General features: G+C 36.7%; 1 protein-coding gene across 22 annotated transcripts in view; it reads left to right on the forward strand.

The window, feature by feature from the left end:
- The window catches only part of PPFIBP2 (PPFIA binding protein 2), a 159,898-nt gene that overhangs the window by 88,370 nt on the left and 44,266 nt on the right, over positions 1-27,262 (forward strand). For all 22 annotated transcript variants that reach the window (XM_070762494.1, XM_070762528.1, XM_070762537.1 and 19 more), the window contains 3 exons: positions 1,583-1,675; positions 5,869-5,982; positions 17,842-17,973. In XM_070762494.1, coding sequence (XP_070618595.1) covers positions 1,583-1,675; positions 5,869-5,982; positions 17,842-17,973 — 339 coding nt within the window. The remainder of the gene's footprint in view (positions 1-1,582; positions 1,676-5,868; positions 5,983-17,841; positions 17,974-27,262) is intronic.

A 27,262-nucleotide genomic window follows, 5' to 3' on the forward strand; every position in this document is an offset into this window, starting at 1 on the left:
ATTCAGGGAACAGAATAAAAAAAAATTATTTTTTTTTAAAAAAAAATTTTTTAAAAAAAAATTTTTTTAAAAAATAATATTTTAATATTTTATTTTTTAAATAATATTTTTTGAAAAACCGCGTTGCAGCGTTTCGCGCTAATCGAGAACGCGCAAGTCGAGGGACCACTGTAATGCAATGTCCTAAGTTCAATTAATCTAAAATCCCCAATTATTAAAAATCAGGCATTCCCACTCAGACCACAAACATACATAGCATTCACCAGTCAGGAGGCTAGAGTCTAATAACCCCAAGCCTGGCGGCATAGAAGAGTCTTCAGGCTCTTATGGAAGGTGAGGAGGGTTGGGGCAATATGGATCTCTGGGGGGAGCTGATTCTAGAGGGCTGGAGTCCCCACAGAGAAGGCTCTTCCCCTAGGCCCCGCCAAACGACAAATTGGCTAGTTGATGGGATCTAGAGAAGGCCGACTTTGTGGGATCTAACCGGTCGCTGGAACTCATGTGGCTGGAGGCGGTCCCATAAGTAATCTGGTCCGATGCTATGTAGAGCTTTATAGGTCATAACCAACACTTTGAATTGCTTGTTGAGCTTGACATCTTGGCATTTTGTATCCCAGTTAGATCCAATGTCCAGGAGCTGTGGAGCAGTATAGTTAGTCCTCGACTTGAAACCGTTCATTTAATGACTGTTCAAAGTTACAACATCCCTGAAAAAAGTGACTTCTGATCATTAGAGAATTTCAGCGGTCATGTCATCAAAATTCAGGTGCTGGCAACTGACTCATGACGGCTACAATGTCTTGGGGTCATGTGATCCCTTTTTGTGACTTTCTGACAGGCAAAGTCAATGGAGAATCCAGATTCACTTAACCAACCGGGTTACTAATTTAACAACTGAGTGATTTACTTAACAATTATGGCAACAAAAGTTGTAAAATGGGGTAAAGCTCACTTAACAAATGTCTCACTTAGCAGTTGAAATTTTGGGCTTGAGGACTAATTGTAAATTAATGGCCATTATTCATACCTCTGTTCATGGCAACTAGGTTGATAACAAAAGTACTCCTAACAACTATATTTTGCTTAAGTTTGCCTGTGATTTGAGAGAGAAATGTGATGATTCAAACTTCCTTTCATTCACTAGGACACACCTTGTATTCTTTGTTCCCACCCATTCCAGGCTTATTTTAAAGCAAGTTAATCTTTTTTTAACTGAAAGGTGTAACTAACAATCCTCTGGTTCGGGCATGAGTTATCCATCAACAGCAAAATCCTAAAAATGACCTGAGCTTGTTTTAAACTTTTCTCCATGTCTTTCCTATGGCTGGTCTAGTCTGACGTTTGCTTATTTGGATCCTATATAAGATTCTGTGAATAAGGTAGAACAACTGCACACACACACAAAGAAAGCCTTGTTGCATCCTTTCTACACCACTTTCTCTCTCTCTCTCTCTCTAGTTTCTACTAATGGGAAGCTCTAGCTTTACAATAATTACATTCATTAAACTTGGAATAACTAGATTAATTACATATAATAATTATGTTTCTGTTACTTGTGTTCTAAACTTGTTTTTCTTTTCAGTCTCAGGTGAATCATCATACTTCTACCAGTAATGAGACGTATCAAGAACGTCTGACAAGATTAGAAGGTGATAAAGAATCTCTCATATTGCAGGTATGAAATTTACATAACCTCGCATTAATGATGCCATAACAAAGTCTTCCTCCTAGTAACTATAGAGACACAGCCATGGGATTTTCTTGACAATATTTTTGAAGTAATTGACCACTGCTTCTTCCAGAACTTTTTAAAACTTTCCGATTTCCTCCAATCCTGGGATTTCCCAAGTTTTCCCCACCCAGGTACTGACCAGATCCACTTCTGCTTTTTCGAGATTAGCCAAGATCAGCTAGATGCAGCCACCATTTATTAAAAAGTATGAAATACATTGATTCATTTAATAGTCATGGTGGCGTCAAAAATAATTTCATATTCATTTTCTTCAGATACAGTATCTCCTACTTTTTACAGAAGATGAATCACTTAGCTGCTACATATAAAAGAAGTTTAGGCTTGTAGAATGATTAAACCACGTCATTCTTTTTAGAGCAATTTAAAATAATTTTAAGAGGCATACATATGTACAAGTCAATGTAAGTTCTGTTATCCGTGCAGTCTTTTGTGTCCTTGTGTAAAATCAATTTCCTACATGAAAAGATTCCATGCTAATTCATCTTGCCAAACTAATCATTGCGAAAGGAACAATAAATGAGAACTTCCATTTTCTGTTTGCAGGATTTCTGCTATAATCATGGATTAGTCTACCACACTATAGTTACAAGGATGTGAGAGGAAAATGACCTGGCTGGATTGTCCTTTTAGCAAAATGATTGTATTGCTTGTGTTAGTTTATTATCAACCCTAGGAAATGAATGGCTATTTCCCATGCCAGTCCTAGGAGCATTCTTCCCAAGATACTCCCGTGGCATTGTTCAAAGCAGCAATAGAAAATAAGCAAAAACACAAACCATCAAATCCAGCTATCTACTGGGCCTTGACTTTCAATAAAGTCCTGGAAATCAGTTTGGAATGACTTATGAAAACAGTTTATGAAATAAACTGTTGATGGGGATGACTGTGGCTAGTGACAATAGGTTTGGTAGGGAACTGGTCCTGTAGGATTTTTCATAGATTATGCTTAGTGATTCAGCTATGCTGTGGAGAGCTTTTTTAGATAGTATGCACATAGTCCATCAGGTCCAATTGACAGAGAAGGTTTTAGGCTTTGCAATGCTTTTTCAACGTTGTCTTCAGTGAAGTCTATTTGTGTTAAGTCATTGTGAGTATTTGTCGTACGTCTAGGGAATTTTGGGTATGAGCCGTTGCTGTTTGCAAAGACTGAGCCAAAGAATGTGTTGAAGAGGTTAGCTTTGTTTCATCGTAGCATTCTTTGTTGTTGGGTATTTTATGGGTGGGAGAGGTCTCGAGTCTTTGAGTTTGTTATTTACGAAATTGTAGAAGGTGCGGTTGGATTTTGTGCACAGAAGGTTTTCCTCTTGTTTGCTGGGATAGTTGAAACATTCCTTCTTTATTTGGTGGCATATATTTTTGTAGCAGTTTTTGAGGTTAGCTAAATAGCCTGCTTGTTTTTTTGCCAGAGGGATTTTTTTTTGGATTGTAGCTTCCTTATTGATAAGGATAGTTTCTTTTTCTTGGTTATAGTGGTTATTAGAGGTCATCAGTAGTGTTGCAGCCAGAGAATAGAGTTTGCCAGTCAACAGTTGAGAGGTCGGTGTCTATGAGTTCATAGTTGGTTTTTTTTAAGTTGTACTTGGGTGTCCCATTAGTAAGATGATTCGTGTAAGGGTGTAGATTGAGGTCTAAGTCTATCATGCTGTGGTCACTGTGGAAAAAGGTTCTTTTATTTGTAGTCCATAAATTGTGCTTTGGCTGTTGCAGAATATGAGGTCAAGGCAGTTGTTGAGTCTAATATTGTTCGTTACTAGTTGGTCGAATCCCAGATTGGTAACGGTGTTGTATAGGGTTGTATGGATAGGTTCAGTCATGCATTCGTTTAGGGTCCAGTTAACGAGAGATAGATTGAAGTCTCCAAGAAAAATAAGAGGGTATGGGCAGAAGGCTGCCAATGTTAGCAGTGAGGTTAATTTGTTCACATGTGCAATGTCATTGTTGTAGTAACAAAGTAGGAAGCGAAGTGTTGTATTTAAGGTCAGATCACAGATGATGGTTTTAGGAAGGATGAGATCATATGTAACTTGGATATTATTTAGATTTAGTGTCTTTTTGTAGAATATAGCTACTCCGCCTCCTCTGCAGGTTTCACGGTTGGAACGGAAGACAAGGTAGTTTCTTATTATTACTATTATTTATTATTATTTATTAAATTTGTATGCCGCCCCTCTCCGCAGACTGATGGAGTCAGGGAGGAATGCATTTAGCCATGTTTCACAGACAAAAATAATGTTGAAGTTGTCAGTGTTTAGTAGGAGGACGAAAAGGCCAGATCTATATGGTAATATATTTGGAGTATGTATGTTCCATGATAGAACTGCACTTCTTAAACTAGGCCACAAGGTAATCTTGAAACAAAGCCATGTCCCTATTATTTTCATGACTGTGGTCATTTATCCTTCCATTGGTCTTAAATTGTTCATGATAGTTAATTGAAGATGATGATGTAATTAGAATAATTTTTGTGAGTTGTATATCTATTTCCTGCTCTAGTATCTATTTCGCATTCAGAAAAGCAGGTGCAACTCATTAATGCTTCTTTTATGAGGCATTGCCTTAATAGGGCATCATGTTGAAATATGACATTATTTGCAAAAGTAATTTGTGCTGCAAATAATAATTGATTCAATTATTTTGCAATAGCTTACACCATTATGCTAATGCAACAGATTTTATAATGGATCTAATTATTATTAATTAGGGGTATTATTAGAAATACAGTATTTTCAGTCCTATAAAATCGATTGCATTATTTTTACTCACCGGTTGTGAAATGACTGAATGTTTGTACCTATAGTACAATACATGTAGTAATAAAAAGATGGTATTATGATTGCAACTGAAAATTTTTAAAGTCCATGTTCTTTCAGACCAAAAGCAGGCTTTCCACAAGTGACACAAAGGAAGATATATTATATTTTAAAATTGTACAGGCATTGTTGTGTCAACAATGGTGATGGTTAGGTAAAGCTAAAGAAGGCTGAAGGACACTAATGGGAAAAAACCTAAACTGAGTGGATACAGTTTCTGAAAAAAATCTGTAACCAATGTTGGCATTCACAATGTATAATTATGTATTATTACAAAAGTATGTCATTGATCCCACATTCTCTAATAGTTCCAATCCTGTCAAAAAGAAGGAAGGAGATAGTAAATCCATGAACATCTCCAATCATTTTATCCCAAATTTTAGGTTTTATGAAGATAAAAGAAATGTGAATGGTGCAAATTTCCGTTTATCATATGATTATTATAATATTCAGATGTATTACAAAAGATGTGTGTATGTATGTGTGTGTGTATGTATTTGTATTTCATAATTTTTTTTAGGATGCAATAATTTATTTCTTAATGTTTTTCTATAAATCTCCATAACAATAATTCTCTCATTTATGGCAATTTCATTGCATAAATTCTCCATTCGTGTTCAAGCTTGTATACTTTGAACTGGTGAGAACTAGCACACTGACAGTACTAGGACATGTCTTTTGTGTAGTACGTTATGTAAGTTAGAGAGGCTTTATTTGATAGGTGAGCTTTTCTTGTAAGAAGCACGGTTATTGGTTAGCTTCCTGAAAGATTTTTTGCTTTGTGTTTTTCCTGCTTTTAAGGGGAAAATTGGCAAAAGCTGAAAAGACTTTGCTCAAAGCCTGCTTAAAATATTAACAGGGTTTCTACAAAGACTTTTTCCTTCAAAGCAGTGTTTAGTGTAAATATTATTGCATGGTCTTCAGGTCAATTTTTAACAGATCATTTTTCCTTTGTTTTTAATTAACAAAAAATTCTGTTGATTCATTTCCTCTGTTGGTCACTACATTGTAGCGACTTTTAAGGTGAAAATTAAATTGTTTTTTTAAAATAGCTGAACTGTTAATCAGTTTGTAATTTTTGCAGGAAAGGTTAAGAGGCACATGACAGGGAAGACAATGTATAGATATGGGCCTGTGGGGAGATGTATTCAAATCCTTCTTCAGACACAAAATTAAGTGGAAAACGGTAGATTGTGTTCAAAACAAGAGATCCGATTGCTGAAAGTGTTATTATTTTTATGATGTTACTTTTGCACTGTTGCTGCTATTGATACAGTCGACATCATTCTTATCCTTAAATTACAGGTGAGTGTTCTCACAGACCAAGTTGAAGCCCAAGGAGAAAAAATCCGAGACTTAGAAGTTTGCCTTGAAGGGCACCAGCTGAAGCTTAATGCTACAGAAGGGATGCTTCAACAGGTAGGAAAACAATGGGATTGTTTTCTTCTTCTTTAAATAAGCACACTTATCACTCTTGACTCTACAGACGTTTCAGCTAAGTCTGAGATTAAGTATGTTTCCAATGATCAGCTGTACTTATTTGCTTTGTTGTTGAATTTTTCAGTCATATTGCATTATATTGCTATTCAGCTGGAATGTAAAGTGATACTACTGTGTACATTATTCATTACTATCCAACAGTGAAAATTCAACAAGAGAACTGGATGGGGCTAAGAACCTGTTTGACTGGTTACCAACTCTTTTGATAATATAGAAATTCATTGAAACTGAGAGTTTAGAAGCTGTCTCTGCTTGGTATCCTTTGTGACTGAAATTACAGGAGATTTAAAGTACATGGATTTGTAGATTTTGGGGACTGGTTTACATAAATGCTTAAATAAAAGTATTTTATTTTAAAACAAAATAAAGAATATCAGTGTAAAATCTCAAAATGAAGACTATCATTTATGAAATTATAATTTACATTTAAAAACCCCACAAGCAGGGAGTTGGACTAGAAGACTTCCAAGGTTCCTTCCAACTATTATTATTATTATTATTATTATTATTATTATTATTATTATTAAGTTTGTTATTGGGAAAACAGGAAGAGGCAGTGCTGTCTAAACAGTGTATAAATGTGTAAATGTATGAAAGGTGGGATATAAATTTAACAGGTAAATAAAATCAAAATTCCAATGGTAGAGCCAACTATATCCTTTTATAACAAAGGGCTTAGGTTTGTTCTATTAGCTGAAAAATGGATTGCTGAATTAAACAGCAACAGTGATATTTAAGTCCAGATGGGCTGTAGTAAATAGAATTCTGGAGTCCACCTGGGACATCCAGTTTCAAAGTCTCTACTTGGCCATAAAACTAATTGAATGATTTTGAGGCAGCCATTATCTTTCAACCTAATCTGTCTCATAGGATTGTTTCTTAGAACTCTAAGAAAACAACAGCATAAACAACAAAAACTGGGGGAAACATGGAATATTTTGGACTTTTTTTTTTTACAATAGAAAAGCTTGATCCTACCCCCTCTTTTTTTAGATCCAAGTCATAAAACAAAAAAAATATATACAATATGATAGTTTACCTGTCTGTGAAATTCAGGCAGTTCCTGGGTTACATCAGCAATTTATTGATTGATTTGATTTGATTTGATTTGATTTGAATGCCGCCCCTCTCCGCAGACTCTGGGCGGTAACAACAACAATAAAACAACATGAAACAAATCTAATATTAAAAATGATTAAAGCCCCTTATTAAAACCAAACATACATACAAACGTATCATGCATAAATTGTATAGGCCTGAGAGGGGGAAGGAATATCTCAGTTCCCCCATGCCTGACGACAAAGGTGGGTTTTAAGGAGTTTACGAAAGGCAGGGAGGGTGGGGACAATTCTAATCTCTGGGGGGAGCTGGTTCCAGAGGGTCGGGGCCGCCGCAGAGAAGGCTCTTCCCCTGGGTCCCACCAACCGACATTGTTTGGTCGACGGGACCCGGAGAAGGCCAACTCTGTGGGACCTAATCAGTTGCTGGGATTCGTGCGGCAGAAGGCGGTCCGGGAGATATTCTGGTCTGATGCCATGAAGAGCTTTATAGGTCATAACCAACACTTTGAATTGTGACCGGAAACTGATCGGGAACCAATGCAGACTGCGGAGTGTTGGTGTAACATGGGCATACCTAGGGAAGCCCAATATTGCTCTCGCAGCTGCATTCTGCATGATCTGAAGTTTCCGAACACTTTTCAAAGGTAACCCCATTGGGATCAGGATTGCTGTTGCTAAGCAATACAGTCATAAAACATTATGTTAAACGATTACATTGCTTAATGAAAGCAATCCTGGCAGTTCGGGATGCCATTGTAACCCCAGGCCATGTAGGCCATTAAGTGAGGAAAGGTGGGAATCCCAAGTAAGGAGTGCAGAGAGAACAGTACTGCAGATACACTAGGAAGCATGGTTAGTATAGTGGTTGCTAAAAGGCAGAGCCAACAGAGGTCAGTAGACTACGTAGGAGGGGAGGCATTAAACAGGTCAATGGAGGACTGACAGAGCAGGTCAAAGGGTGCCAGATCAAGCTAAGAGCAACTCAGGTCCACAGCTGACAGAGGCCCCAGGTGGGCTGACAGACATAGCTAGAGAGCTACTGGGGATCATGGAGTGCGGTGGGTGCTATGGGCAGTGGTGTACTGTGGAGTCCACAAAGGCAGGGAGTGCCAGAGTACCAGATCCCTGTATCCCTGTATTGAAATTTTCACTCTTGTTACTAGTTTAAACGCCTCTTTCTTATTTGGTGGCGATTATTCCAATTCAGCAAATGTAAAATAAACAGCTCTCCAAAGTAGTCACAGACCATCACACAGGATTATTTTCATGCACTGTAAACTAGCAAACATTTGTTTTCAGTGATGTTCCTTTAATGTTGATTCCAGCCACCTCTTTCGAGTCTTTCTGGTGAATTAAGAATTTATCTTTGGTAACATGGGAATTTCTCTTTAATGCGGGAAGGAAATAGAAATTATTTGTAAATTAAAACTGTCAAATGTTCAGTGCCAGATGAAAGAAATATTACATATTAATTCCAGGAAATGGAGCTATATCTTATTGATAATAAGACAAGAAAAAGATTTAGTTTTTTCTCCTCACAAAGTACAAAATAAGTATAAGTTAATATACTGTTCTTAGGTGTTTGTTGTGATTAGGTATTTTTTCTTTTTTGTTTTTTTTGTTGTTTTTTTGTTATTTTTTATTTATATATGTGTATTTGTGTATTGTAATGTGGGTTTTTTATTGTATGTTATATGTTTTTTTAATGAAGAAATTTAATAAAAAATATTTTTTTAAAAAACCTGCCAAATGTTCACTACTGTCTCTTTTCAGTCTGAAATATGCTGCTTCTGGGTTGAAACCTATGTATCATTAACCAATCCACCTATAAATTCCATTTTCTTTTTTCCTTTTAGCCCCTCCACTGTAAATAAATGTTTATATATTCCAAGTAAAAAAGGATGTGTTTTTATACTTTGAACAGACCTGTCCACCAAGTGAACACAGCCAATCATATAGGAAAAAACAATGATTTTGTAGCACCATCCTTGGACTATTTATATGTATATTTATTTAAACCTTTAAACTACCAATAGCTAAAGCTCTCAAGGTAGTGTACAATAAAATACAATTAAAACATAAATAAAGATCCCATACAAACTGATGGTTGTCAAAAATCTAAAACAATATGAATTATAATACAATTGCAAAAGGCAGCAAATGAAAAGATCTTCACCTGTCACCAAAAGGATTTATTTATTTATTTTATTTTATTATTTAGATTTGTATGCCGCCCCTCTCCGCAGACTCGGGGCGGCTAACAACAAAGTGAAAACAATTTACAACAAATCTAAATTACTGTTTAAAAATATTTAAAAGACCCCATTTTCTAAACACACATACATACAGACATACCATTCATAAATTGTACATACCCGGGGGAGCCTCTCTGGAGGCTAGTGATGAGCCTCTCTGGAGAGAGTATTCCACTCATTGGGTGCCATTATTTTGTCAGGGAAACCAGAGGAGGCCTCCTTAGAAGAACTTGCTTCATCTTCTGGTTGAAAAAAAAATCCTCTCACATCTTACTGTTAATCTTTGTATTTCACATTTTTAACATTTAATAATTCAAAGTTCAGTTTCTAGGACATTAATACTTATTAATTGACGAGACGCGATCCCCGCTGGACGGGGGTCTCGACAACCCTGTGATGGTTCACTTTACGAGGCCCGATCCTGAAACCATTACTAGTGCTTACCAATGAAACACGGAGTCAATGGTCTGGGTAAAGTGACAAAGCTTTATTGTTTACAGGTGTGCTTTTTATACCCTTCATATGCAAATGAAGGGGTTTCAGCTAGTAATTTTCTATTGGCTAAATACAAGTCTAATTTCTCCTAATATACGTTTCTTATAGGCTACAAATATAAGGTTTTTCAAATCTATAGGCTAATAATAAAACTTTTGAATACACAACTTATCATAGGCTATTTCTATATGCAAAAACAAGGCTTCTGAGCACCTAACTGTTTATTGGCTATTTCTATTAAGCTTCTAATTGGTTATAAAAGGTATCATCTACAGCTTATGATAGGCTACTAAATTCTCACTTTATGCACCTATCGGTAGCTGAGTTGCCAGCCAATCACACTGCCAGTGTCCTATCTCGTGCCAGGAGTGCTGTTGAGGGTTTTTTCTTACTGTGTGAAAAGTTCATGGCCATTGTATGACTCACTGTCTCTGGGCAAATCTTCACCATGCTTTTTCAGATAACTGTCTCTGCGTATATCCTAAAGCATAGCTAATATTTGGCTTACACAATCCCTACAATTAATAGCTTTTTTGTGTGTCTCTTTTGAAGGGGGTGTAAAAATGGTTTATTTCTTAGTGTTTATTGATGGCTGACTTGTCTAAATGCCAGGCTTTCCAGAATCCCCTATATTTTTGGATTTAATTTGGCCCTGGATACTTACAGTTCCCCAGCTGAAACCAGGGCTGGGCTGCTGGGGATTCAGACAAATTCGGGAGAACCTCTAGCTAAGATTATGGGCATTACAGAGAACCAAATCCTATTCCTGGCTGGCTCCTCCCATCCAAACACCTCTCAGGGGGCGCATGGAGACTCACGGAGAGTGAAAAGTGTAATGCATCCAGAGCCTTGGGAGGCCATTTTCGCCCTCCGGAGCCCGAAGATGGCAAACTCGCATCCCCTGCTATGGTACCAGGCCCAACATGGCCATGCCCACTCATCAACCAGGCAGAGAACCCCTTCCTAAATTTTTTGAAGCCCACCCCTGGTTGAAACTATAGTTAAGTCTGTGTTTCTGTGTGTTGTGTGATTATGGATTTTTCATCATATCTTCTTTCTGCTAGTTGCTATTCATGGATAGACTCTGCGAGTCTTTTGCCCATTGCAATCCATACAGTGAATGTTGTAAATGTCTTTTATTTATCTTTGTCTTTTGCCCCAATGTGAATTTTATGACAAAATGATCAACAGTCAAACATTGAGAGAAAATATACCCCCAACATTTTTCCCTTAGACTATCTCTGGGTTCCCTTAGACCTCTCCAGGTTCCTTAGAGGTCGGTAAGGGGCTTGCATAAGTGCACCAGTGTGCCTTCCGTCCCCTGTCCAATTGTCTCTCCTTATCTCATTTATCTTTTCTTCCTTTCAAATATGTTCACCTGTACTTTTATATTTTTTCTTCTATTCTTTTCTTTATTTATATTATTACATATCTATTCTTTTCAATGTGTATTATGTATTGGACAAAATAAATAAATAAAATAAATAAATAAATGTACAGCGGGAACTGATGTCTGGGATAAAGTGTAGCCCCACTTGACCCCATTCTTATTTATGTCTTATGCAGCTCTAGCGTGCATTCCTTAGGTTTATGTGTTGCATTGCACAGCTTGGCTATTTTCTGTCATGTACATTCTTCAAGGGACATATGCTCAGTTTCACAGCTTTGCTTGGAACCTCTGAAGCTGCCCTTTTATTCCTAAACTATTTCCCTTTTCCAGGACATTTTTCAGTTTCCCAGTCTGGCCTTTAGCCCTGAGCTTCCTGATTATCTCTCATACAAGTCTAGCCAAGCTCAGCTGGATTGTGTCACAAAGTCATTTTTACTGACATGACAACAAGATCACCCCTCCCCCCTTTCAGTTTTCAGATCTCAAAAAAACATAACAAAAAAGGCATTCGTTGTTGATGTGATACGGATATTATAATGGCTAGTCATAATTGCTGAAATGGCACAGAAGGTTTTTAGTCTTTTAAAGCTCACACTCATCCCTAAAAAACGTTCCTGTTTTAGCTTTTTTGAGTTATGTCTAGAATTAGTGTTGAGTCTAAATGCATAAGCCTATGTGTTGAAGCGATTTGCTCTGGCAAGTTTGGGCTTCCTCCTTTTCCTTACATTTGCAATGTTTTAAACAGTGAAGAGGAAGGCTGCAGGCCAGTATCTGTTACTGTGTAATAACACAGTCAGGTTTTTCTGTGTTTGAGTTAAATGAGTATCCCATCCCTTCTACAGCTGACACATGGTTCTTGTAAAGTGCAGCCTTCACACAATGGTGATTCTTGCTGAATTTTGCAAAACAGGTAGGATTCATCTTTCCAAACTTCTTTCATGAAGAGATGAAACAGAATAGTTTGTACTTTCAACAATATATATTTTAATAAAGCATATATATTGTTTTGGACTGTTCCATTACAGTATAAAGTTTTCTGCTTTGTTTCTGTCTTCTAAATTCTTAAAACCTGATAGTTGGGGATTTTGCTGCATTTTCAAACTGCATTTTCCAGATTTTGATATTTTAAATCAACTAAATATTTCAAAAACTGTGCTGTTTTGCAACTTACAGTCACAGTATGAATCTATGCTGCTGTTCTATACTTTCTATAGTATTTAACATACCATATTATTACTGCTGTTTCTGTAGTATTCATATATTTGTTCAATGTATTTCACATGAAGTTTTGAAATGTACTACTTACAAATCATATAAAATGCAAATAATCTCATGGAAGATCCTTAGTTTAAAACTCAATCTTAACTTGAAAATAATATTTAGTGCTCATTTATAGAATTACGTTTGAGAAATATGAGTGATTGATGAGTGCATGAATCATATCTTTTTCAATCATGCCATTTAGATTGATTTTTATGAAACCATTTTTTGGTGGAAGCTGCTTTAATTGATAATAAAGATATGCATATTAATATAAATAAAACAATAGTTTAGATGGAAGCATAATGCTGTAAATAATATATGTGTGTGTGTATTATTTTCTATGGCTCTACTCTGAGTTCTTTGCCATTCATATTGGAGTTTCTATAGAGTTCAGATGGCATATATTGTATTTTCACTTCAAAAGTAACAACTCTGCTGTACTTTTACTTCTTACAACTCCATATTTATTTAAGCTGTCTTCCAATTGCACCATACTGCTGGAATACTCTGTAATTTCCACATAGCAAAGTGGGCCATATTCCACTAGAGAATTGGTCAACGTAAGCATCTGCTTGAAAATAGAAGTAATTACTTCCACATGTTAGCAACTGTACTATGGTGATTTCTTTAAGCTCCACTTCAAATAATTTTCAGTTCAGTATATTTTCTGGGCCACAAGTGTCATCTGGTTAATGTTTAAGATGGCCTCACCGAAATATAACCTGGATTAAATAAATATATAAAACAAACCTTGAGAGGATGTAATTGTAGTTCATAAATGTATAGGATAGTATGGATGTTCTGATATGATGTGTGTGTGTGTGTGTAGATTGTTCTGAGTTCGTGTTTTACCCCATGTAATATTTTGAATGTCTATGCGACATTTCGGTGAAATCACATTCACCATAATCAGGCTGAAGTTGTTAGTTTCGTGCTGCTTTGAATACACACACACACACACATCATATCAGAACATACATTCATACATTCAGCTGAAATATGATGTATTTATATATAATATAGTACCAATGGAAAACTGCCTCCATACTATTTGTTGAACATAGCTTATTATAGTTTATACTGTATAGCTTTTTCAAATGTGGTGTTCAAAAACCTCATGTCTATTTCTCTGACATTTTGCTACATGCCTTTCAGATGTCTGTTTGCATTCATTATCTGATCTTCATGTTAAAAATCCTATGTTTATATCTAATAGTCATCGACAGCAATCAGTTAATACTATGGGTTTGCTGATGTCACATAGCATATTCCTCCAGTTTTTGTTTTGTTATTATTTTTTGTGGTCCTGTTTCCAGGGATTTCTATATGTTTTAGCTATTTGTTTTTTGTTTTTGTTTTTTTGGAGCTCAATCCCGGGTGTGATTTCCTGAGTTGTTGATGAGAAAGTTGGCAGGGGTCATGCAGTAGTTATATTTCTGAATTTTATCAACTAGCATAAATTGGTTGCAGAACCATTCTTTAATTGTTTCATTTTGTATTTTTACTCTTCTTCTGCACTGTTCCGTGTCATGTCTCTCATCTTTCTCTTGGCAATGTCCCATAGATTCTCTATGGAGTTCAGGTCAGGCGAATTTGCTGGCCAATCAAGGACAGTAATCCCATGATCATTGAAGTAGGTTTTGGTGCTTTGGGCAGTGAGGGCAGGTGACAAGTCCTGCTGGAAAATTTAAGTCATCTTCCTCATAAAGCTCGTATGCGGATGGAAGCATGGAGTGCTCCAAAATCTCCCGGTAGACGGCTGCATTGACCGTGTACTGAATGAAGCACAGTGGACGAATACCAGCAGATGAGATGGCTCCCCAAATCAACACAGATTGTGGAAACGTTATACTGGGCCTCAAGCATTTTGCGGTGTGTGCCTTTCCATTCTTCCTCCATACTCTAGACCTTGGTTTCCAAATGAGATGCAAAAGTTTCCACAGTCTGTGAAATTTTCTAAGATGAGGAATTTGGGGTTTTCATGAGCTATACCCCATAATCATCACAATTATGACAAATCATAGCTTGAACTATCTTGCCTTGCATGTTATGAATATATCTCATATATTAAGTTTCACCTTTTAAGTTACATTACTGAAATAAATGAACGTTTGCACAATATTCTAATTTTTCGAGTTTAACCTGTATTTGGCTAAGGTAGAATTTTGGAAAACTTCAACCTACTTCCAATCAATTTGAAGCAAGGTCCAAGATCTTGTGCATTGATAATTGATTGTTGATAACTGTACATTTCAGCAGCAATCCTTATGCTGCTTTTTCTCTAGAAACACCTTTCTGAAGGTTAAAGGGGCCATGGCCAATTTGATTGTTGACATTGTCTGTGGCAATTATTTTATATTCTTGGAGAAATTAGCCAAAGTATGTCAATTGCAAAAGTGAGCATCATTGAAGTGTGTGATAATCTGGGAGTCATTGGTTGTGAATACTTTGGTCTGGTCAATATTGATAGAGATAAGCAGGAGCTTCTATATAAAGCGTAATTTCATAGGCATATCTTTCATTGCCTGCAAAAATAATATTTGAAGTGTGATGAAGTCATCTTGTATCAAATATGATACCATTCCAAGCAGCAGACTATCACTTTACTGCATTGATCCTATTGTTGAATTCCAAGAGAGAGGGGTGGCATACAAATCTAAAAAATAATAATAAGTAATAATTGACAGAAATAGAGATAAATTACAGCTGCCGTGGATCATAATAAATCATTTCTGAGAGTCAATGGATTAAAAGAAAGAATCTGGTTTCAAATGAAGTTTCTTTTATTACAAAAACAATAAAATATAAGGAATGCCTTGGGTGGCATATGAGATGCGTGCTACATCATGGCAGCTAACAGAAAATATAAAAGACAATATGGAGAATCTCAACAAGACAGAAATGATACATGAATGATGTGGCAGGATTTTACATCATAATAGGAGGAGCTAATAAAAACACACACTGTTAACTATTTAATTACTAAATAACTCTAAAGTCTCTGAATGTCTCTGGGGCTGTAAATACTCAGCATGACAATAATAATATACAGGGAAGCCTTTGGACATTTTGTCATTAATAGGAACTGTGTCATCCTTTATACACTGTATATATGAAGCAAGGTGCATATGGTTTTAGCAGGAACACCTTCTGGACTAGCACCATTCATATCATTGTCAGTGGAAACTGTCAAATGCTCCTGCAAAATCAGTAAACACAAGAACAATTCTGTATACTGATGTGTTCCGTGAACAAGTGACATTGTATTTCAGTCACAGCATCTTCTTCCAGGCAAGAAAATGTCCTGTTATTCTTGGATAGTTGTTCTCAACCTTTTTGAAGTCTTTTTATTGAATTACTTTTGCAAATAACTTGCCTACAACTGACTCGATAATAACTTGCCTACAACTGACTAGATAATCCTGCAATAATTGTCTCTTTCTTGACAATTAAAACTATCATTACTTGCTTCCTAAAATGTAATATTTAATATTTACTTAGACTACCATTTGAAGGAGTGGAATCAACAACTTTGTCTATTGCTACTGTCTTTAGTGTTCTGCATGTCTTCAATTACTCCAGTTATTTCCTTTTAAAAAAATAGGTATAACTTTCATACAAAAAAAAAGTTGTTTATTGAGTGTAACATAAGACAGAAATTACTTGTGCTGTATTTAGTTGAAGTGTTCACTATTAGGCCTCCTTTCATTTTAGGACAAATTTTAGTTTGAATGCTAGCAATCATTTACTCATGGAATGTAAAGGTTGAAGAGGTCCTTGAGGATCATGTGCTCCAAACCTGTGCCCAGGGTAGAAATCTTCCACTGTAGCATTATTGACATGTGAAAATTTCTATTTAAGCACTTTCAGTGAAGGAGAGTCTACTACCATTTAATTTTGAACAACTGGTAAAGTTTGGATATTTTTCTCTGTCCTCCAACTGAAAAGAAAAGTCCTTATAATTTAACCCATTATTTCTTGTTCTGTATTCTATAGCATCTGTGAATATAATTACTCAACTGACTTTATTTTATTGCCACATTATTTGCAGAAAGTTTTGTTAGTGTTTATTTAGTGCTCCCTTGTTGATACTAATGCACATTTTCCCAGCTTCCAGAAAAGATGGGGTCAGAGATCTAGCTGTGAGAAAAATGTGACATGACATTGTTAGAAATAGTATCTCCATATTCTGTCATGTGACTTTCTGAAATCCTTAATGCTCATTTATCTTCTGGTTCTTTTTAACATTGTTGCACCCAGGGTGCCTGGGTGCTGTGGGAATTTTAAACTAGTTTTAAACAATCCCACTCAAAGACAAAACAACCAAAAAAACCACCCCCACCTCAGGATTATGGTAATTTGTAGAGCAGACATAATTTATAGATTTCAATGGATCTTTCTAGAGAGTTTTTACTTTAACTATTCCCACAAGCTCTCTGAGATAGAATGCATGCCTTCCCTCCATTAACCACAGAATTCCTTTGTATTTTTGAAGTATGCCCTATCTAGTCATCTTTGTAGAAAGAAAGAGGGGAAAGGGGCAAACATTTTCCCGAGTTGCTATTTCCTGCTCAAAAATCCAGGCGCTCATATATAATTTTCTAAACCTAAAAGAATAAAACAATTTTGTTCTGTATTCTGGATGAACTCCTGGAGGACAAAACCTTTATTTTTGGTATTTTTATTCTGTTCTGACAACTATGGGTTATTTTATTTACTGGTGCTACATGTTAATGTGACTGTTTCCATAATTCAAAACAAGCTTAAGAAAACCATATACAAAATGCTAAAACTCTTGGATAATAAAGTAATTGTTGTAGTAGTAGTAGTAGTAGTAGTAGTAGTAAAATAAGTAACTACAAATAGGAGTCAGAATGATTGTACCAAAAGAAAGCAAAAAGAGTAGCAATAGGCACCCTGGGTGCAATTCTAAAACATCTGGAGCACCACTTGAGCACCATCAGCACTGACAAAACCACCAGTCAGTCAATTGCAAAAGACAGCTTTACTTGGAATAATTTATATCCTGCAATAATAGCTTTAAACACCATCAAACATTCCTATTCTAGGTCCTTGGGAAGGACTTGCTGAGTGGACAGAAATATCAGATCCAGTCTAGACATCTGACTATGCGACAAACCTTAATAATAATAATATTAATACTACTACTACTACTAATAATAATAATAATAATAATAATAATGATGATGATGATGATGCATATTCATTGTTAAAATCAAAAAGGGATCGGTAAAAGATAATTTTTGTTATTTCACAATTGAATAACTGGAAAAGTCATCTTTTTTTTTTGCAGGAACTGTTAAGTCGGACGCAGCTAGAAACTCAGAAATTGGATTTAATGGCAGAAGTTTCAGATCTGAAAATCAAATTGGTTGGAATGGAGAAGGAACAAAGCAAATATGAAGAGAAGCAGAACAAAGCTGAGGTAAGCCTGATTTGTTTATCTATTCGGTTCCTGAAGCTATGATCAGAACTCTGCACAGATTGCTTTCTACATTATTAAAGCTGACTGCTGCCATGTTCCTATGCTGGGGCAAGAAAGTTTTTGTAAAGACTTCATTTCCAGCAGAGAGAGAGGGAGAGAGGATAACAACATTTTCTATATTTTTCTAAGCTGTCTTTTATCTTCCTTCTTCTCAATCAAATTCAATATCTGGAAGATAGATTTATGTCAAAGTTAACCAAGTGTGTAAATTCCAAGTTCTTTTCTTAACTTTATTTTTTGTGGGATTTTTTTATTTTGGCATTTTGTTTTATTTATTTTTTCACATTTTTGAACTGCTCTTTTCCCTCCAGAGGGGTTTTTGTAATAGCAGCATTTAGCTCTCTCCTCTTCCTCCTGCTGTGGTTTTTTTTTCCTTTGTCAATAGAGGATGGTGAAATTCTGCTGAAGAGAAAACATGCAGATTTTCCTTTTTTAACAGAAAAACACATGGAAGAGAGAGGCTGCCAAAATAAATGGCACCCAAGCTATTTTTGTCTCCTCTGGGGTGGATGATTAGGAGATTAAATAGATAAAATGATCCTTGCAAAACAGGAAGTCCAAATTCTTGGCCTCACGTATTCTGATTTGATACAGTTATACTCAATCTTCCATCTACCGGTAGCCATACGGTTTCTAAAAGTTGTGTATTACGTACTCCTGATATAGTTTAAAAAGAACAATTAATATTTTCCCATGATCCAGTCCTTTAAGGAAAGCAAATCATTTCAAAAGCATTCCTTTATTTCTATTATTCCTGTTATGCTTCGACACATCGTCCATTGCAGAGATGGGTTCCTCCCAGTGTGAAACGGTTCGCCCGAACCAGTATTGGCTCCCTGATGATGTCATAATGAGGTTACTGAATCAGATCAGTTGGTGTTGGTCTGTGGGCACCACCATCTTTAAAAAAAAATTAAATATTTTCCCGGGGTTTTCTTCTACGCGTGCGCAGAAGCTGAGTTTCCAGCACAACACATGCACCGCCATCTTGTTTTTGGCTCTCTTTTTTGCTAGTTTTGCTTGTTTCTGCACATGAACTTCTTCCAGGCCAGGAGCATAAGCTGACCACCCTCTGTCTGATCATTTGGAGAAGGAAAGGAAAGTGTTTTCAGGAGGCAGTGCTGCAGTCCTGCTCCAATTCCAAAATTGGGACGTGTGACTGGCGCAGTGTGGAAAGAGAAGCTGAATCTGCTGAGGAGGTGGAGGGTGCGCAGCTCTCTGATGTGCATTGGGAAAGTGGGAGAATAAAACACTTTTTGGCATTTGGCAACTTTTCCCTTGGATCTAAGACCCTTCTTTCCAAATGCCTTAAAGTTGCCAAATACCTTAAAATCTGGATTCTCTCTCAGTGAGGCAGTGGGTGTCACTAAAATGCCAATACTGAGAATGCTAATTGATTATAGATCACATTATCTACAAACTGCCCCTTAGTGTGTATGTGTGTATCTCCAACCCATTTTGTTTTGGTATGTATTGGATTTTTATGGTAATATATTGTGAGCTGCCCAAAATCAGCTGAAATCAAGTGGTACCTCAATTGAATTAAATAAACAAATACTTATGATATGTAGAGGCATCACATCTTTTTCATATTTATTTACAGTAAGCAACAGTTTCGAACTGGTAAAAATCTTTTTTTAAGAACTTTTAACATAATTTAAACAAATAATTTAAGTTCCTGTTTAAAAGCACCTTCCTTTAAAAATGTGTATTTTCTGTAAGTCATTGTCTTCCTTTTTAAAAGTTGACCTGATGGAATACTAAAGGCCGAAATTGGTGAAATTGACTTATAACTGCTAAGGAGAAAGGTCCAAGGAGTTGTTCCCAAAACAGTTCCAAGGTATCAGGGGTGAACTACTGCAGGGGTGGGAACCCAGTGGGGTAGCAAAAATGGAGCTCCACCCCAGAGCACCCAGTTTGCCCTGAAAGATGTTGAAAGAAAATGCAGAGCACCCTGCACAAGCCATGCCCACAGTGTAGTAGCAAAATTTTGGTAGCCCTTCACTGCAAGGTATCCATTGAGAAACCAAACCATACAATAGAAGGATTAGAAAGGAGATTGCTATATTTTTTAAGACGCACCTAGATTTTAGACGAAAACAAGGAAAAAAGTATTCTGAACCAAATAGTATAGTAATATATTATTTAATAAAATACCAGTATAGCAGAATACTTTTTACAAACATCTATACCTTTTACAACCATGTACACTTTTCACAAACTTCAAACTTGACAGCTTTAAGACTTGTGGACTTCAACTCCCAAAATTCCTTCTCCAGTCATGTTAGCTCAGGAATGGGAGTTGAAGTCCACAAGTCTTAAACTTGCCAAGTTTGAAGACCCTTGTACCTCTAATCCCTAATCCAGGGGTCTTCAAACTTGACAGCTTTAAGACTAGTGGACTTCAACTCCCAGGATTCCTTCTGCAGTCATGCTAGATGGGATAATTAGAAGGCAACACCACCACCCACCACCCCCATTTTTGTGAAAAGGACCATTTTTCGGCCATTTGTATTTTTATTTTTTGCAAAAATTGATGGGCAAAGGGTCTGGAAAGCCCACAGAGAGCTCCTGGGTGCTGAGGGATGGCAAAAATGTCCCATTTTTTGTGAAAAATGGGCCATTTTTATTTACATTTCATCATTTCTGTACATTTAGAAATCTAAAAATCCAAGCTTTTATTGTTTTTATTCATGTGCATATGTGACTAGTTTTTTCTTCACAAATAGTTATAGCATATTCCCATGCAGGGGTTGGCTGCAGCCCAGATGGCTGGGGGGACGCAGTGGGGTAGTGAAAATGGAGCTCCACTCTGGAATACCCAATTTGAACTGAAAGATGTTGAAAGAAAATGCAGGGCATCCTGCATAAGCCATGTCCACAGTGTGGTAGTAAAAAATTTAGTAGTCCTTCACTGCCCATGTTATACCTACTAGTCATCTGATCTAGTGAAACTATTACAATATATTTGTATTTTATTTTATAATACCAATATAATTTATTTGAGGACTGTTATTAATGCTCAGAACGATGTTTCATTTTGCTTTCTTTAATATCCGCCTTTCATAGGCCTTGAATGTTGCTTAACAAGGAAAGTGAAACAAGGTACAGGTAGTCCCCAGGTTACGTCGTCCCCGATGTACAACGTTTCGTCGTTACGATGACCCGGGGACAGTTTCAAAGCCGCCGCCGCCTCGGTTCAGGAGAAGGGATCTCCATGGTGGGCGGCGGCTTCAGAGACCCCGCGGAGATCCCCTCACCTGAACGGAGGCGGCGGCAGCTTCAAGGGACCAACAGCCGGTCCTTCTCAGCACTGCGTGCCTGCAGCCTCCGAGGTTGTCGCTGCCGCCGCCTCCATTCGGGCAAGGGGATCTCCGTGGCGGGTGGCCTCCAACTTAACACATTCAGTAACCATTCATTGTTGTGATGATAGTGAACAAGTGGTACTTATAACTAATCCTCAAAGTTCCAGCCATTGCAGAACCCCATAATCACATGAGTGTGATCTAGATAGTTGGCAGCCAGTTCATACTTACAATGGTTGCAGTGTCGTATAGTTTCATGACCGCCATTTGCTGGCTTCCCACTCGCAAAGTCAGTGAGGAAACTGTCGAGAAGTTTACATGTCATGGAGCTTTCTGTTGTTGTTTTTTCTTGAGGAAAAATAGGGGGCCCTATCCATGGGACCTCCTGTCTTTCGATATTTCAGCTTGTCCAGTGATCTGGCACAATGCATAAGTTGTAGGCCCCCTCCATTGAACGTTGTCATCTTTGTGGGTCTTGGAAGCATGCCTTTTGTGTAGCAGTGTTGTCCTCTAGAATAAGCCCCTGCCCCCCTGAAATCTATATTTATTTATTTATTTATTTTGTCCAATACACAATGAGGGTTTTAGTGGGTATATATCTCTATACACATAGTAAAATACATGAAGAAGGCTATAGAGGAGATATTCATAGTAAAATATATCTAAGAAATAATAGAAAAGAAGGTATAGTAATAGAACATATCAATGAATGAATAAAAGAAAAGATATAGTTATAGAAGAAAGGTATATGAGATATAGGAGAGCAATAGGACAGGGGACGGAAGGCACTCTAGTGCACTTGTACTCACCCCTTACTGACCTCTTAGGAATCTGGATAGGTCAACCATAGATAATCTAAGGGTAAAGTGTTGGGGGTTTGGGGAATGACACTATGGAGTCCGTTAATGAGTTCCACGCTTTGACAACTTGGTTACTGAAGTCATATTTTTTACAGTCAAGTTTGGAGCGGTTAATATTAAGTTTAAATCTGTTGTGTGCTCTTGTGTTGTTGTGGTTGAAGCTGAAGTAGTCGCCGACAGGCAGGACGTTGCAGCATATGATCTTGTGGGCAATATTTAGATCTTGTTTAAGGCGTCTTAGTTCTAAACTTTCTAGGCCCAGGATTGAAAGTCTAGTTTCGTAGGGTGCGTGGAGGAGTGAAGGGCTCTTCTGGTGAAGTATCTTTGGACATTTTCAAGGGTGGTTAATGTCTGAGATGCGATATGGGTTCCAAACAGATGAGCTGTATTCGAGGATGGGTCTGGCAAAAGTTTTGTAAGCTCTGGTAAATAGTGTGAGATTGCCAGAGCAGAAACTACGTAGGATTAGGTTTATAACTTTTGAAGCCTTCTTGGCTATGTTGTTACAGTGGGCTTTGGCACTTAAGTCTTTTGTTATTAGTATACCAAGGTCTTTAACCGAGTGGGGATTATCTGTGATAATTTGATTATTCAATTCAGATTCTTCTTCCCAATGTGTAGGACAGAGCATTTGCTAGTTGAGATTTGGAGTTGCCATGTGTTAGACCACTCAGAAACAGCGTCAAGGTCTTTTTGGAGAGTAGTTGTGTTATCGGTGGTGTTGAAGAGTTTTACATCGTCGGCGAAGAGGACACAGTTGCTTGTGATGTAATATAACTCCCACCACTTATTTCATTCTGGAAAGCCTTTAAAGAGCTGGTTAATCTGTTGCTCTTCATATTCTTTTGTATTCTCTTTGTATTATTTTATAGTTGCGAGCCACCTCAAATTGATTGGAGCGGGACAGCATCCAAGTTGAATAAAATAAACATTTCTGCTGCATACATGAAACTGGGCTTATCTCCCTTGATTTATCTCTTATTATTTCATTAAAGGCACACACAGAAAACAGTGCTCTGGGGAAAAATAACAGATTGGCTTAAATCAGAGACGTGTCTTTCCCTTCCTTCCCACTCAGCTTGAAGCTGTTCCCATTTTAATTCTGAAAATAAGTGACATAGGTAGTAGAAACCAGATGAAACCAATGTAATAGTGTGTGTGTTTTTTCCAGACAGGAGAATAAAGAGAAACAGATTGAAAGAGGAGTAGCAGAATCATGTGGCTTTATACACTCTGTGAAATGGTTCCCATGGCAACAAAATGTCATGAAAAACAAAGCTGTAATTTTTGTACTTAATTCTGACACAAAAATTGGGTGGTGAAGACTGTTGGGTCACCCTGACTGAGAGATAGAAGCAGGGGAGGATTTAGCATCTGCTTTCAGCTAAGTGAAAGGAACCTGTCAGAATCCCATTTCTCCTAGTTTGAAAATGAATGCCCATTGCTGAATATATACAGGTAGTTCTCAACTTACAACCATCAGTTTAACAATGGTTCAAGCCTTAAAACAGCATTGGGAAACGTGATTTAATGAGCAGTCCTTGCTTATATGACCCTCATGGCATCCCCATAGTTACGTGATCATAATTTGGGTGCTTGACAAGCAGCATGTATTTACAAGAGTTGCAGTATCCCAGGATCATTTGGTTGCCATTTGTGACCCTCCCAGCCAGATTCCAAGAAACAAAGCAAACAATGGAGTAGCCGGATTTGCTTAATAACCATGTGATTCACTTAACAGCTGCAGAAGTTTGCTTAACAACCATGGCAATAAAGGTCATAAAATCCAGCAGACCGTAATTCACTTAGCCGACTTGCTTTGCAAATGAAATTTTGCTCCTAACTGTAGTTATAAGTCAAAGATTACCTGTTTTTCTGTGTCCATCTGCAGTTTAATTTTGGCTTAGTGAGAGGGTTTTCTCTCGAAAATTATACCTTCAGAATTTCTACTCAAAACTTAAGGGCTCTCCAATTGAAAATATTTTTGATTGATACTGTAAGAAAAAATATTAATAATAATATTTTTTTATTTACGGTCAAAGACCATCAATATAATATTAATAATAATTAAAAGGAAAAAACAGGAAACAGGACTTTTGACTGAGCAACCAAGATTGACCCATCGTAACTATACAAGAGATGTACATATTTCGCTATGAAGGCACACATTTACGATGAATCCCCGCGGCTGCCGCGCAGAATCTGGCCATGGACTTTGAGACTTTTGTCATTTTCATTCTTGAATACCTTGCCTAGAATTGATTTTCTTATATGTTTTGAAGATGCAATTTTGTATGAATACAAAATTGGTCTATGTATACTAATATATTTATTTAGATCCTGCCTTTTGTTACTTTTAACAAATAAATTAAGGTGGTGAACTTATATATAATCACAGAGCCACTCATAAGCAATAATTTTATTCAGTATAAAGTTAGATTTTACCTTTCTATGCTGCATTAGTGTTTCACTATTTAAGATTATCTTTTACATGAAAATATAAGAGTTGACACTCATCAAATACAGTATAAAAATGAAATTCAGTTTAATGGTGCCTCTGTGGTGTGTATTGATATGTATCATAATCTTAAAGCATAAACTGAGGTTATGGAATGCTAAACCTGATGCAAATATACCCACACTTTCTCATCTATCTCGGCTCCATCAATTCTGCAAAGGCTATTGATGCTTCTATTTTCATTTGGGAAGTAGCTTTAAATTTTGAGATATTATTTTCATCTGTTGGTCCTCAAGAGGATGTTTCCAATGACTCTGTCACTGAATCCTTGTGATTTAAAAAGAACTTCATGTGTTTGTAAGATATTCTTTCAATTCATTATTCTTGAACAAAATCTGCTAGGTATTAAAAAGAAAGATATTGAGGGATCCTGATAGATAGCAACACAAGAATACTTGCATTTATAATTGATTTTTAAGAATTACCAAGATTCTGTCAGAACAGTAGCAATACCTGATTGTTCTTAGTTGGCTTTGAATAAGCAGAGTCAAAGCTGGTTAAGCATTTGAATGGGAAATCCCAGGCTGTAGGGTAGACTGGAGAAACAAACAGTATCCCAAAAGAAGCCAGTAATAACATACCTCTGTATTGTTGCCATGAAAACAACAAAGGAAACACTGCTATTTAATAAGATTCCACAATAGCCAAATTCCTAGGTATATTTTTTGAAAGCTTGAGATTTATGAGGCCTTTGATACGTTTTTAAATATAGGATTAGAACTGTCAGTGCTTCAGATACTTTTTGGAAGATCTTCAAAACATAGCACAATCATAGTATTTATCTGCAACTCATTAAATAACCATTTCTGTTTCCAGTATCACAAAGCTGCAATGGAATGCTTTTTGCTATAGTTGTGTGATTCTGTTAAAAACAACAACAACCAGAAATGCTTTAATGAATTACAGATAGGTGTGAAGTTCACTTTCCAAATTTTTGGAGGCATGATTTCCAGATAAATATAAAGAATTGCCTAGCCTTAATAAGTAACACAATTTCTTTTTACTGATCATTTTTATATTCTTTTAAGAAATGTAGGTTTTTCAGACAGAGTTCCTTCCTTTTACAATATGGCAGAAAAAGACTGGTTTGATATGATCACTTAAGACTTAATGAACTCAATCTGTATAGTCTGGAGGATAGAAGGAAAAGGGGGGACATGATTGAAACATTTAAATATGTTAAAGGGTTAAATAAGGTTCAGGAGGGAAGTGTTTTTAATAGGAAAGTGAACACAAGAACAAGGGGACACAATCTGAAGTTAGTTGGGGGAAAGATCAAAAGCAACATGAGAAAATATTATTTTACTGAAAGAGTAGTAGATCCTTGGAACAAACGTCCAGCAGACGTGGTTGGTAAATCCACAGTAACTGAATTTAAACATGCCTGGGATAAACATACATTGTAAGATAAAATACAGGAAATAGTATAAGGGCAGACTAGATGGACCATGAGGTCTTTTTCTGCCGTCAGTCTTCTATGTTTCTATGTTTCTATCACAGCCAGATGTTGAGGAAATCAATCACAGATATACATTCTTAATTAGGTAAGAGTATTTATCAATCCAAAGGGCTTTTGAGTCTTCCCAATGCATTATTATTTTATCTCTGATGATGTTACTTGTCCTCTGAGCTTCTTAAGATTAAGAATAAATAGTTTTGATCGTTGTTTTAAGCATTAATAGGATCTGTCCTGTGGAATGGTCCCTATGCTTTTTCACTATTTAACAAAAGAGGACACCTTAATGCCTATTGTTACATATCCCCAAAAAGTATGTTCTTGGCTTCATTTCATGTTGTCTCTAGATGTCATTTTCTGTCTTTCTTATTTAGTCAGTGGTTAACCTGATCAGTGACCTGCAAGAACAGATGTGTAGACTGCAACTGGACATTAATAATCAAATCCAGGAAAGAAAATCCCACAGTAGGAAACCAAGTGTGAAGGCAGTTGGTTTTCAAAACAGCACAGAGTGGGTGACAGAGTTCCCGTCACAGGAGAATTGCTTTCAATGTGAAGTATGAAGGTCAAATGTTAGCCTGAATCTATACATTTCTTTGAGGAATAAACTAAATATTACTAATCAGAGTTTGCTGTGACCACTTGGCATGAATTGATTTTGACCGAATGCTGTGTTTCATAACAAAGTAACGTCTTGTCCTGGAATTGGGGTAGTAATAGCCTATGACTCCCAGTGATAAATCAGTTGTATCTCCTACAGCTCACATCTATCTGCTAAAAGGGATTTTGCGAAACTGATGTTGTCAAAGCTGAACAGCTGTGCTTGAAATAACAATTGCTATTTCTGATATACAATTGTAATGGTGATCCATATTTGGATGTGTATTTGTAAAGCCCATTTTTACAATATGTAAGTAGTTTCAAATTATGAATTATAGTATTATGCCAATATTGTACTCATGAGTCGTGGTGCCACAGTAGTTAGAATGCAGTACTGCAGGCTACTTCTGCTGCCTGCAAGCTGCCTGCAATTTGGCAGATCGACTCTCACCAGGCTCAAGGTTGCCTTCCATCCTTCCAAGGTGGGTAA

This window comes from Erythrolamprus reginae, chromosome 1 (assembly GCF_031021105.1).
Source record: "Erythrolamprus reginae isolate rEryReg1 chromosome 1, rEryReg1.hap1, whole genome shotgun sequence".
In the NCBI taxonomy this organism is placed as follows: domain Eukaryota; kingdom Metazoa; phylum Chordata; class Lepidosauria; order Squamata; family Dipsadidae; genus Erythrolamprus; species Erythrolamprus reginae.